Below are 14127 nucleotides of genomic sequence, written 5' to 3'. Positions count from 1 at the left end.
ATTTTATTTTTTAAAATTTAAATTTAAAAATAATAGTGAAATCTATAATACTAACATAGAAGACAAATTAATAAATCACAGTATTTTAAATATATTCCATGAAAATATGACTTTTGAGTCTTTTTTACTATATTCTATGACTCAAAAGGTATATTCTAACTTTAATAAATGGATCAATATTCTATTTAGTTAAACTTTTTCTTACAAAAGATATAAGAAAGACTGAAATTGGTTTAATTATTTTAGAAGGCCTTACATTTTTACTTGGTTTTTAGTTTTTTTTTTTTTTTTTATCAAAAATAGAGAGATTTCAACCCTCAACTTTTTAGATGAGTATGAGGAGACTATACTATTTGAGTTATAACTCATTGGCAATTCTTATATATAGTTTTAAATATTTTTAGTTAAACCCTTCAGTATACAAGTTGTGTATGTGTTCAAACATATGTGCTAGAAAAAAATAGAACTAGAACCTATAATGATAATTTTATATATATGAGAAATTTAAAAAATCTTTTTTGTACACTAAAATTAGTCACTAAAATCAGCCATCAATGTTGATCTTGCCTGGAAAATAGGTCGGTTTTTACGCCTTGAGATCAGCCGAGCTATATGCTACAAGGTTGGACGTCTGTCCCTCAGGGTCCGAGCTTCTGGTGTTCGTTGTAAGGTATGAGAACGTGAGCAATGCAGAGGAGGTGGAATGTACCTGCAAAGGCACTCCGATGCTTAAGTCAGTAATGGTGTCAAGTTCGGAATCGAATCAAAAAGATACTTTACCTTCTCTTTTATAGATATTTTCTCGTCCGTTGCATCTTTAGATGATTATTTGTCCGTTTCTGATGATTGGTTTGGTAACCGACTTTATCCTTACCGTTTGGGACATCGGTTATAATAATATTGATTTTGCCGAGTTATAACTCATAAGGGTCGAATAATAATGGAAAATGACGAGTTATGATGATGTCTGGTTATGAGGCTGAGTTATGATTTGTATTAATGGTGACCATATCATAGCCCCCAAGCTTAGCCTGAGGAGGATTTTAATGAAGCAGGTTGAGCTTTATTTTTGATGAGTTATAACTCGGCTTGCGTGGGTTAGTGGATGAGCCCCCAGATCAACTTACTTCATTAAAAGATGGTTAAGCGTTTTGAATTTTGGGTACGTGGGGAGTCGTGTCCGTTATTTTCTGATGAAAGAGAAAGAATGATGGTTGCATTTAAGTTTGGTGATTCCCAATGTTGGGTTCGCTGTTTGATGTGGCTTTGGGAGTGGGGGTTATTATTTGGAACTTTCTGTCCCTTTAATTGCCTGAATCGCTTCAGATTTTTCGTTGGTTTTTGTTGGCTGTTTATTATATGCTTGCTTCTTTGAAGAATGAGCAAGAGAGGTATGAGTCTCCTTTCCTGTTTCTGATCCATTTTTGCGTTTTCTTCTCTCATTCTTCTTCTTTCTGTTATTCTGATACTGTCTTTGACGCTAATGGGTTTTGAGAAAGAGAAAAAGGATAAGGTGGATTGGTCTTATGATTGGGTGGGGGAAGATGTTAAATCACGGGTTTCACTGTTTTCTGATGATGCGGCGGTGAAGGAGGTGGATGTGAATAGAATAGTGAGGGCGGGTTCTGGGGTGAAGGTGGAATTGTTACCATGTAGTGTTAATGATAGGATTTATCACCGAGAGTGGGGGTTTGGGTTCTTCTACATGCACAGTTGTGTGCTTGAAGAGTTGCGGGTTAGGCTTCCGTTTACTGAGTTTGAGTGTCAGATTCTTAAGCAGCTCAACTGTGCTCCTTCACAGCTTCATCCTAATGGGTGGGCTTTCCTGAGATCCTTTGAAGTTTTGATGGAATATCTAGAGGAGGTGCCGTCTGTGGATTTATTCTTTTCTTTATTTCAAGCTAAAGGGATTTGGAAGGGGGGGTGGGTGAACTTCAATAGTACTCCGGAATTTGGGATTTTCAAACTTTATAAGTCTTCTTTTAAAGACTTCAAAGAGATGTATTTTAAAGTCAGGAGTCCAGAGGAGGATTTCCCGTTTTTTATTGATGAAAATCTTGCTGAGAAATTTCCTCTCTTTTGGTGCTCGGAGCCGCAAAATATACTCGGCCCAGAGGTGATATCGCCGAGGAATGAGTGTCTGATAGAGTTTTTGGTGGAGAATGTTGATCGGAAAAATTTGATATTGATGTATGAGTTGCTGAAGTGGGAGGATGATAAAGTTGCTGTTGTAGAGTATTTAGGTGAGTTTTTAGGGTTTACATTAATGTCCGCCCCCTTTTTTTCTGAGAAATCTAACACGAATTGGTTGCTGTAGGTGGAAAGTATCCGGGCGTTTCTGCTGCATCTCTGAGGACGCGGTTCAAAAATAAGAATCTTGAGAAGGAGGTATCGTCATCAAATGCCGAGAAGGTTGTTGGGACTGGCGAGGTTTCGCAGCCTCGTCAAGGGCGGAGGAAGGTGATTGTGAAGAAGAGAAAGAAATCCGACCTTGTGGAGCTATCAGATGATTCTGATGAAAAAGAGTTAGCTGTCCCTCTGGAAGAGATACAGGCCTTTATGGGAAATCAAAAAAGGCTTCACGAAGTTTCTGAAGAGAGCGAGGCATTTTCGGTGTGGGGAAAAGAGTATCCTTACATGGCTGTTGTGGACGAGTATTGTCAATCGTCTGCTGATGTGACTCTTGCAAAGGAGGTTGGGGATATGGCCATTGGTCAATATATGCAGGTAATAAGTTACTGATTTTTCCTTATTTTTCCTTTGGTAGTCTTATGAGTTTATTTTGCTTTCTAGGTTGTTGGGCTGCGCCTTGCAAGTCTTGGGCGAAGTCAGGAGTTGAAATATAAGGGAGTTGCTTCTGAAAAGGGGGAGGTTTCTGTTTTGAAGGAGGAGTTGGTTAAGTGTAAGAGTCTTGCTGCTGAGCTTCAAGCTCGTTTGACTGAGACTGAGAAGTTGCTGAAAGAGACTAAGGAGAGTTATTCTAAGGATGTTGAGGATTTGAAGAAAAAGGAAAGCGATTTGGTGAACGTGCAAAGTTGTCTGATTGAGGTGACTGCTCAGTTTAAGGATATGGAGAAGAAAAAGGCGGATGAGATTTTGGATTCGTTTGTTGAAGGTTTTGAAAGGGCAAGGTTGCAGGTTAAGTTTTTGGTTCCGGATGCCGATATTTCTGGCATGGATCCTGGGAAGATAGTTCGAGATGGTCAGCTTATTGAAGATGATGGGGATGCAGAGGATGGGGCTGACAACGTTTAGAAAAAATTTCTTTTGAACTTGTTTTGTATATGTTTAATTTGAATGTGTATTGTAAGTTGATAACAGTATGGCTCTTGTTTTTTGAACTTTTGTTAGATTGACTTGTTTGAATGTTTAATTTGGTGCTCTTTATAAAAGTTGTTTGTGACTGTTCGGATGTTTTTCCGAGTTTATTGGTTTTTCTGGTTTGAGTATGTTATTTGATTTGTAGCTTAAACGAGTAGTGGTATTTGTCCGAGCTGTATGGATAGATTGATAAGATCAATTTGATAGAGTAGCAAAGATAAGACATTGTTCGTCTCATTTATATTTGAACCTTTTACATACAAAGGTGCAGGTAGGCTAGCCTCGTTAAAACCTCTCCAAGCAAAACCCTTTGGGATAAAATCTTGGTAGTAGGAAAAAGAGTACAAGCATGTCCCTGTCTTTTTAACTATAAAATTTCTTTAAGGAAGACACGTTCCATGTGTTAGGCAAGATTTTTCCATCTAGTGACTCTAGTTTGTATGCTCCTTGGCCGAGTGCTTTAGATACTCGGTATGGGCCATCCCAATTGGCTGCGAGCTTTCCATATGTTGGTGGTTTCCGAGCAGTTTCTGTTTTGCGGAGGACTAAATCTCCTGTGACGAAGGATCTGTTTCTGACCGTCTTGTTGTATTGTCGAGCTATTGCTTGCTGCGCTGCGCGTTGCCTCAATGTGGCGATTTCTCTGACTTCTTCGATGACGTCGAGCTCGGATCTCCGAGCTTCGTCTTGATTGGTGATATAAGTTCGGATAGAGTTCTGGGAGATCTCCAGTGGTATCATGGCCTCTGAGCCATATACCAATCGGAATGGCGTCTCCTTTGTTGATGTTTGTGGGGTGGTGTTGTATCCCCAAAGGACTTCAGGTATTAGCTCAGCCCAGAGTCCTTTGGCGTCATCTAGTTTCTTCTTTAGTGCATGTAAGATGACCTTGTTTGCAGCCTCAGCTAGTCCGTTCGTTTGGGGATGTTCGACAGAGGCGAAATGTTGCTTTATTTTTAGATTCTGCAAAAAAGTTTGAAATTTCTGATCGGCGAACTGGCGACCATTGTCAGTTGTAATATGCTTAGGTATGCCGAAACGGCAAATAATGTTTTTCCAAACAAATGTAATCATTTGTTGTGATGTTATTTTCGCTAAAGGTTGGGCCTCCACCCATTTGGAGAAATAATCAATGCCGACAATAAGAAATTTTACCTGGCCCGGTGCCGTAGGGAATGGCCCGAGTATATCTAGACCCCATTGGTTAAATGGCCAACTAATGTCCGAGTGATGTAACTGTTCGGCAGGTATGTGTATCAGTGGTGCATGTATTTGGCAATTGTTGCATGACCTGATTTTATGTTGGCTGTCCTGCTGCAAAGTTGGCCAGAAAAACCCTGCTCGAAGGATCTTTGATGCTAAGCTCCGAGCTCCTGTATGGGTGCCGCAGATTCCTTCATGTGCCTCGGCTAAAGCTATGTCGGATTCGGATTTGTTGAGACACTTGAGTAGGGACCGAGTATAACCTCTTCGATACAGTTCTCCATTGAGGATTGTGAAGGAGGATGCTTGCCGTCGAAACTTTTTATTGTTTTCGACCCCTTCTGGTACAACACCTGTTTCTAGATAGTGTATGAAGTCGTTCCTCCAATCTGTTACCTGTGAGACACTTAACACGTTTATCAGAGTAACAGTGGGTGATGTTATTGTGAACTGTTGTAGTGTAGATAGTTTGGACTAAGTACTGCCGAGCTTAGATAAGAGATCTGCTCTCTGATTTTGTTCACGTGGTATATGTTCTATTTCAAATTTGACAAATTTCTGTGATAATTTCTTTATTAATAGCAAGTATTTAGAGAGTAGAGGATCTTTTACCTGAAAGAGGTCATTTACCTGATGTACGACTAACAAGGAATCACAATATACCTTGATCGTCGATATTTGAAGATCTAAGCAGAGTCTGAGTCCGGCGAGTAATGCCTCATACTCGGATTGGTTGTTGCTTGCCTTGAAAGCTAAGTGTATTGAGTGTTCCAAGATGAATCCATCTTCGGCTTCGAGACGAATTCCTGCACCACAACCTCCGTGATTCGAAGAGCCGTCCACGTATAAAATCCATTGTTTTGCATGATCTTCCTCGGATGGTATTGTAAGCTCGGCAATGAAATCCGCTAGGAATTGTGACTTGATAGGTCCTCTGGGGTGGTATCTGATGTCGAACTCGGATAGTTCGACTGCCCATTTTATTAGTCGTCCTGCAATTTCTGGTTTGTGTAGCACTTGTCTTAATGGGTGATCGGTTCTGACATGGATAACGTGGCTCTGGAAGTAAGGTCGGAGACGTCGCGCCGAGAATATAAGTGCTAACGCGAGCTTCTCGATCCTTGGATAATTGAGTTCGGCCTGCTGGAGAGTTTTGCTAACAAAGTACACTGGATGCTGAACTTTGTTTCTCTCTGTAACAAGGGCTGAACTTATCGCCCAATCTGTAACTGACAGATATAGAAATAAATCTTCCCCTTGTAGGGGTTTTTGTAGAATCGGAGGTTGTGAGAGTGTTGTTTTTAATTTTGAAAAGGCCTTCTCACAATCGTCGTTCCACTCGAATTTATTTTTCTTTTTAATTGTTTGGAAAAAAGGAACAGAAGTTGAAGCAAGGCAAGGAACAAATCTGGAAAGTGCAGCGAGTCGTCCTGTTAGGCGTTGGACTTCCTTGACTGTTTTAGGGCTGGCCATTTCCAGCACTGCTCGGCATTTGTCTGGATTTGCCTCTATTCCCCTGCATGTTAGTAAAAAACCCAAAAACTTACCCCCTTGAACTGCGAATGCACATTTCTCGGGGTTGAGACGCATGTTGTACTGGCAGATCTGGCCGAATATTTCCGTAAGGTCGCTGATGTGGTTATCCCCGATTTTTGTTTTGGCGACCATATCGTCGACATAAACTTCGATATTCCTGCCGATTTGTCTAGCGAACACCTTATCCATAAGGCGTTGGTAAGTTGCACCTGCGTTCTTTAGTCCAAATGGCATAACTTTATAACAATAGTTACCAAAATCAGTGATAAAAGCGGTTTTATTTTGATCAGAGGGGTGCATCATTATTTGATTGTACCCTGAATACGCATCCATAAAACTTAGAGTAGCGTAGCCTGAGGCATTGTCTACTAAAAGAGTCTATGGATGGTAGAGGGTAAGAATCCTTTGGGCATGCTTTGTTTAAATCAGTGAAATCGACGCACATGCGCCACTTACCATTTTGTTTCCTTACCATTACCACATTTGCTAACCAGGTGGTGAATCTGATTTCTTTGATAAATTCGGCGTTGATGAGCTTTTGTGTTTCTTGCAGTGACGCTTGCTTTTTCTCTTCGCCGAGCTTGCGTTTCTTCTGTTGCACTGGTCGGATTGCCGAGTTTATTGCTAGTTCATGACTGATAACCTGTGGGTCGATTCCGGGCATATCTGATGGTTTCCACGCGAAAAGGTCGGCATTTTCTTGCAGGAAAGTTGTTATGGTCTGTAACTCCGATGCATCGATTGAGGAACCTACATATGTGAATTTATTAGGGTCATTGTTGAAGTATACTTTTTGTAGGTCATCTGAGGGTTTTGGCCGATCAAGGAAATCAGCTCTTGGGTCCAATTCGGCTAGCGTGTGCTCCTTTTGGTTGAGGCCGACGTTGTTGACTTGTTGTGTTGAGCGATTTTGGAATTTCATGCTGATGTTGTAACAATGCCGTGCCTCTTTATGGTCGCCATGTATTGTTGCAACCTGGTCGTCCTGCAGTGGAAACTTTACACAGAGATGAACTGTAGATACAATGGCGCCGAACTTATTTAAAAAGGGGCGGCCGAGAATAAGATTATATGGGCTGAAACAATCGACAACTAAATATTGAATATCATTAGTTTTTGAAAGGGGTTGCTCACCCAGTGTGGTCTGTAACCACACTGATCCGAGTATTGGAACTTGTTCTCCTGAGAAGCCGACCAAGTCGCCTCCTGTGGACTGTAGCACGTTGTCGCTGAGCTTCATCTTTTGAAATGTGGAGTAAAACAGAACATCGGCGCTGCTTCCGGGATCCAAAAGGACTTTTTTCACTAACAGGTCTCCTAGCTGGAGTGTGATTACCACAGGGTCGTCCAAATTCTGTATGTTAGAGTTAAAGTCGGCATGTGTGAAAGTGACTTCTGGTTGTTTAATGATTGGTACATCTTGTTTTGGTCCGTCTACCGAGCATATTGCTCTGAACGATCTTTTTCTTGCCGAGTTTGAGTAACCTCCACTTGCGTATCCTCCTGAAATACAATTGATTATACCTCGTGGTCTTTCATATTGGTTTGAAGATGCCTTTTCTTTTCCTCGGTTTTGTTCAGGGAGATCGTTTGTTGTGGAACTAGGGCCACGCTTTTGGATGTGACCGCCAATGTATTTGTCTAGGTGTCCTTGTCTTGCTAGTCGTTCTAAAAGATCTTTGGCAACCACACAATCGTCGGTATTATGGCCGTGTTTCTGGTGGAAAGCGCAGTACTTTGATTTGTCCACGTTCTTTGCATCTTGGTATGTGCCGGCCTTTCTTGGTGGCTTGATTAGTTTGGAGTTCAAGATCTCCTTTATTATGTCTTCCCTCTTGGTGTTGAACTGCGTGTAAGAATCAAAGCGAGGTGTTAGTTTAAAATTTTTCTTAATGGATGAGTTCTTATCTTCTTCACGGAAGTGTGACTTGTCAGACTTCCGAGCTTGTCTGAGTTCCTCGATGTCAATTTGTCCTTTTGCTTTCTCTCGGAATTCTGCTAGAGTCTTCGGTTTTGCTACTGCGATCGTTTCCTGGAACTTCCCGGGTCGGAGGCCGCTTTTAATTGCGTGCAGATGGACCTCGGGGTGGAGATCTGGTATGCTGATTGCGACCTTGGTAAAGCGAGTCATATAGTCCTTTAAGCTTTCGTTTGGTCCTTGCTTGATGGTATTCAGGTAATCGGAATCGTGCAAATATATTGCGGATCCGGCGAAATGTTCTTCGAATAACTTCGCCAGCTGATGAAAGCGCGAAATGGAACCTGCAGGCAAAGCACACAACCAATCAAGTGTAGGACCGTCTAAATAATTTGGAAAACAACGACATAAAACTTTATCTGATGCACCATTGACGATCATTATTGATCGGAATTTCTTTAGGAACTTCCTTGGGTCTCCGAGTCCATCATAAGGCGTGAGGGTCAATGGCAGGGTGAACCTCTTCGGCAGCTCGAAGTTCATTACTTCTTCCGTGAATGGGCCTACAAGGTCCTCGGACTCCTCTTTCTCGTCCTCGGGCTGCTGCTCTTCATGTTGAGCGGTATCTGAAACATGAGTCGGCTGGGACTGATGTTCCTCGTCTTCTGCTTGTTCGCGATGAGTATCGTTGTGTTCAATCCGAGCATGATTTAGCTCAGCAATTTGAGCAGCCATTATTTGGTTCTCGTCAGCCATCCGTTGGTTAGCTTGTTGGAGCTCAGCTACCATTTGCATGAGTTCGGACAGTGAAGGAGGTGGTACGTCAGCCATGGATGTAGATGGAAGTGATGGGACCAAAAGAAAAATTATGATTTCCTCGGCCCCACGGTGGGCACCAATTGATCTTGCCTGAAAAATAGGTCGGCTTTTACTCCTTGAGATCAGCCGAGCTATATGCTACAAGGTTGGACGTCTGTCCCTCAGGGTCCGAGCTTCTGGTGTTCATTGTAAGGTATGAGAACGTGAACAATGCAGAGGAGGTGGAGTGTACCTACAAAGGCACTCCGATACTTAAGTCAGTAATGGTGTCAAGTTCGGAATCGAATCAAAAAGATACTTTACCTTCTCTTTTATAGATATTTTCTCGTCCGCTGCATCTTTAGATGATTATTTGTCCGTTTCTGATGATTGGTTTGGTAACCGACTTTATCCTTACCGTTTGGGACGTCGGTTATAATAATATTGATTTTGCCGAGTTATAGCTCATAAGGGCCGAATAATAACGGAAAATGACGAGTTATGATGATGGCTGGTTATGAGGCTGAGTTATGATTTGTATTAATGGTGACCATATCAAATGTATTTGTGTATAAATACATGTGTAGTTTAATTTATTTTCAATGTGTATTTATATTCGGCCAGCATATATTTTAAACTTTGGTGGCTGATTTTAGTATACACGTCGTATAACTCGGAAAATTTGGAGTGCTATACTAAGCTAGAAGTAACAAAAAATAGAATATGTAAAAAGGCTCAAATATTTGACAACATATATTATGATACAAATAAGTTTACAAACAAAACAAAACATCACATAACATAATAATCATTAAATTACAACAAAGAAACACGAACATGTGAATGCACTTCAACCCATATGGATACAACATCAAGCATCAGACCAAGTAATGTCCATGCCACCCCATTGATCATGTGGTACACCCAATGCTTCCCAAACAGCCTTAGAGGCATCAACAATGTTGTTCTTACAAGGAGGTTGGTAATCATGGTCCTCATCACACCCCTTTCTTGAGTCACACTCATCCACCACCATCGCCACCACGCTCCTCCCATTCGCGCTGATCCTGATGTTGTTTAGACACCTGCTCTTGTTGTTGAACCATCCTGTTGACAGGGCTACTACCGGAGTGTCGTCCGGGTGGTACTTGTTGTCACACTCTGAAGGGCCGCCTCCGTCTCCACCTTTCTGGAAGCTGTTAAGTGTGAGGTAGGCCTTTGTTTGCCCGGTCACTTGTGGCGAACATTCATAGGTTGTGTATACCTTGCCTTGCAAGCAACAATCCGAATCATCTTCTTGGTTGCACTGTCCTGGAGGAGGTTTCTTCCCTATGATTCGGCCGCTTGGGCGACATTTTTGTGCTTCGGAGAACAAGCAATTTGTGATAATTATAAAAGTGATGAGGAAAATTAAGGGTGCCTTTGAGCAAAAACTCTTCATTTTTTTTAATTGTTTCTTTAACCTTTTTTGCACCTCTATATTATGTGTCTCTTCTTTTGTAGTTTTTATTTTGAGAAGTGAAGAGTTGATGCATATAGTGAGATTTGAAGGAGCATATATATAGAGAGGGTTAGAGTTAGACATTAATAACTAACTTGCACATCACGTAAATTCATTTGGTTATCATTGATTATTACATAAATGATCATTTTAGGGGTCAAGGAAACAAAGTTCGCTAATATTTATTGGAATGATTTTTTGGCTATTTGTTAATTTTGTTGGATTTTGAATGCAAAACGGTTACTTATTATATTAAAGAAGGAATTATGAAGTTATTAGTTTTGTAGTGATAAAAATTACAAATTTAATGATAATTTAATTTTTATTTTATCTTTTTCCAACTTTAAGTATACTCAGGATTTTCATTCAATTTCATTGATTTTTTTTTTGTTAGTAGTTTTCTGTTGTAATAAATACATTGAATTTACTATTTTTTTTTCCAATTAATAATGGGCAATTTTAATTCTAACCATTTATATTCATATTTATTTATTTATTTTTGGGGGTCATCGAATCACCTTTGTTTTTTGGTTATGAACCAATGATCTTTTATTAATAGTCCTATTTTCTGGGCCTATTATTTATTTAGAGGTATCAGCTTAAGCCCAACTACAAAATGGACTAAGTACGGTTTCGTCCAAATTATTAGCTGTAGTTATTACCAAAAAAAGAAATTATTAGCTGTAGACTGTAATTTAAAAATGAACTATATTTGGGTTTGGATAGGGTTGAAGAGGTTAGTCCAAGACCCAAAAAAAAAAAAACTATATTGGGATGCCCATTCCTATGAGAAGTTAACATTCTCAAGATAGATTATAATTAATAATGTTGAAGAAAGTTAGACTTTCACAAGTATAAATAGAAGGCTTGATCAGAAGCCATTTACATATCAATAAAAGCATTTTTTCTCTCTCTACGAAACTTTTCTTTCTCTTCATATTATAAATATAGTATTAATATATAAATCATAGTTATTATGGTAGGATGATATTAATAATAGTGAATATTAATACTAGAGTCTTTCATTTATATTTCTTTATTTTATCTTCCTTATTTAGTTATTTTATAACACGTTATCAGCACGAAGCTCTAAGAAATTTTAGGAAGACTCCAGGTAACAAATTTTCATTATGTCGAATCTCTTTCATCTTGAATTTAATGCTCTTAATATATCTGGAAACAATTATTTATCATGAATATTAGATGCTGAAATCCATCTTGATTCAATGGATCTTGAAGATACCATTAAGGCTGAAAATAATACATCCCAGAAGGATAAAGCCAAATTCATGATTTTCCTTCGTCATCATCTTGAAGTATGATTGAAAAATGAATATCCCACATTAAAAGATCCTGCAGATCTGTGGAAAGACCCTGAAAAAAGGTATAATCATGAAAAGACGGTGATACTTCCTCATGCCCGATATATTAGAAAAAAAAATTTCTTGACCTTCCATGCCTCGAATGTGCTCCTGCAGCAGCAGTATCGAGAAAAAGAATTTAAAAATTTTTGAGCTCTTGCTTTCTTGTTGCTGAACGCAACAATGAGTTGCTCTTAAGAAATTATGAAGCGCGCCCAGCTGGCGCCGCCCCATTTTCTGAAGTAAATGCGGCAAATTATAACCCCAGAAGAGGTAAATGGCAAGATTTTGGTAACAAAAAAATTTATGGAAGAAAAAGAAATTATGTTCATAAGAAAAGATCTCACCAGAAGTGGGATAAAGAAAGAAACAATGGGCAAAGTAAATCAATTAAGGATAAATGCTTCCGTTGTGGTGGAAAGGGCCATTGGTCACGTACCTGTCGTACCCCAAGGCACCTAGTTGATCTTTTTCAAGCATCATTGAAAAAGGCTGACAAAAAAAAAAGGAAACAAATTTTGTTTCAAATGATGAAAATTCCACCACTCATTATGATGTATCTAATTTCTTTGAGGATCTTGAAGGAAATATTGGCCATTTGATTAATGATGGAATAGTTTAATATATGTGTTTGTTAAGTATTTAAGTATTTAATCTCGCAACCTGGCGTTTGCGAGGTTATTGGCTCAAATTATTCGATTAAAAGTACAATTTCCAGAAAATCCAATTAAAGCAATTCGTCTTGATAATGCTGGTGAATTTACTTCCCAAACTTTTGATGCTTATTGTATGGCTAATGGAATAAGTGTTGAACATCCAATAGCTTATGTTCACACGCAAAATGGGTTAGCAGAATCGCTTATTAGACGCCTCCAATTAATTGCTAGACCCTTGCTTATGAGAACAAATCTCCCAACCTCGGTTTGGGGGCATGCTATTTTACATGCCGCAACACTTATTCATTTGAGCCCAACGAGTTACCATCAGTTCTCTCCTATGCAATTAGCTTTTGGCCAGCAGCCAAATGTCTCCCTTATTTTATAACAATTGATTGCTTACTCTTGCATTGTTTTATTTATTTCTCCTATCATTTTACTTTTTATTACATTTTCCATAAACGATGTTATAGTCCTCCAAATGGTACAAGAAAAAACTATACATCTTAGCTTGTTGGATAAAGATTACAGAAATCTTGTTTACCTCTAACCTTTGATTTATCTCAGCCTTAGCTTTTTTGACATTAAAGTCCAAGACTTGCAAAGAAGACTAAAACATGGACATGGACATTAAGTCATACGAAAAAAGAGAAGGAGTAGATATATACATGTTTATTTGACAAACACCATTACAAAGTGAAAACTAAGAGGCGATGATATGTTTATTACTACTAGCTATAGTAATAATTAACACACACAATAAAGTAGAGGAAGGAGTTTATGCAAGCCTTGATTAATTTCATTATTAACAGCACTAGGACCACGTTAACTTGGAACTCCTCCTCCTCCTCTTCCTCCAAAACCAGCTCTTGCTCCCTTAAAAGCCTTCTAGTGGCTGTGGCTCCTTTCACTACCTGAAATATTAAACCATTATTTGTAAACCATATTGAAGGAGCTGAGTACTCTATCTTACCTTTGATTGCTGCGTAGCTGAAGAGAGCAGGAAGGCCATGCAAGCCAAAAGTAACAATGCAATAAAAGCGCCCTTCCCCTTCATGCTGTGATTATTGAACACTTGTTTACAATCTACTTATCTCTAAAGAGACAAGCAAAATTGGATGAACAGATCTTACAAAAATTAATCAAGAGAGGATTGGCAAAGTTAGCAAAAGCACTTAAGCACATGCAGATCATTAGATCAGACTAATACATGAAAATTCAGGAGATGAATAAGCACTTAAAAAGCAAGTAACATGCGGTTAGAGTTAGACCACTCAAGTACACATTTTCACAATGACTATTACATCAATCAACCCTAGAAATGAAATCTGAAGCATCCATGCAAAACAAAAGTGATAAGCACATACCAAAAAGCAAGAAAAATAAAAACTTTGCACCAAATCACCCTTTGAATGACACAAGAAAAAGTAGCAAACATGAAAGCAAAGACAAAAGGAGACTGAGATAGAAGAACACAGACCTGAACACGAGGAATTCAGAGAGAGAGATGAAGAGATGAGAGAATGGAGTGAGAGTATATAAAGATGGTATGGGAAGGAGTGATTCTTCTTCACTTGGGTTGTATTTTTTTTAATAATTAATATTATTAGTTTGATTTAATGGGAAATGAAAATGCTTAGCTTGTCTAGAAAAGCTCTTCAACTTTCGAAATCGACATCAAAGACCAACCTTGCACTCTACCCCACCATTCTTCAATTTATCATCTCCACGCAAATACTAATATTTAATAGGAGCCAGTATTTGTGCAAATAGTTAATTTTCTAGTGTAGTAATAAAACTAAAAATGGTTAATGATACTCATTGTACGAAACT

The 14127-nt window shown here is 39.0% G+C and overlaps 2 protein-coding genes and 1 long non-coding RNA gene across 5 annotated transcripts; all 3 read right to left on the bottom strand.

The window, feature by feature from the left end:
• On the bottom strand, window positions 6399-8809 carry LOC110271591. The gene is made up of 2 exons (XM_021122584.1): window positions 6533-8809; window positions 6399-6413 (listed from the first exon to the last, which is right to left on the bottom strand). The coding sequence occupies exons 1-2, from the start codon at window positions 8807-8809 to the stop codon at window positions 6399-6401; spliced, it is 2292 nt and encodes a 763-aa protein (XP_020978243.1).
• LOC107638051 (putative ripening-related protein 1) lies at window positions 9504-10327 on the bottom strand. The gene has a single exon (XM_016341238.2). It carries the CDS (start codon window positions 10215-10217, stop codon window positions 9648-9650), a length of 570 nt encoding a protein of 189 aa, XP_016196724.1. The 5' UTR covers window positions 10218-10327; the 3' UTR covers window positions 9504-9647.
• LOC107634983 lies at window positions 12777-14032 on the bottom strand. 3 transcript variants are annotated; one of them, XR_001619071.2, is made up of 3 exons: window positions 13775-14032; window positions 13268-13422; window positions 12777-13208 (listed from the first exon to the last, which is right to left on the bottom strand). It is a non-coding gene; the product is annotated as an uncharacterized LOC107634983 (long non-coding RNA). The 3 variants fall into 3 exon arrangements; XR_001619072.2 differs by having other exon boundaries at window positions 13268-13390; window positions 13775-14028; XR_002361745.1 differs by having other exon boundaries at window positions 13268-14016.

Source organism: Arachis ipaensis, chromosome B04 (assembly GCF_000816755.2).
Source record: "Arachis ipaensis cultivar K30076 chromosome B04, Araip1.1, whole genome shotgun sequence".
NCBI lineage: Eukaryota > Viridiplantae > Streptophyta > Magnoliopsida > Fabales > Fabaceae > Arachis > Arachis ipaensis.
This window is presented reverse-complemented; position numbering and strand designations above follow the sequence as displayed.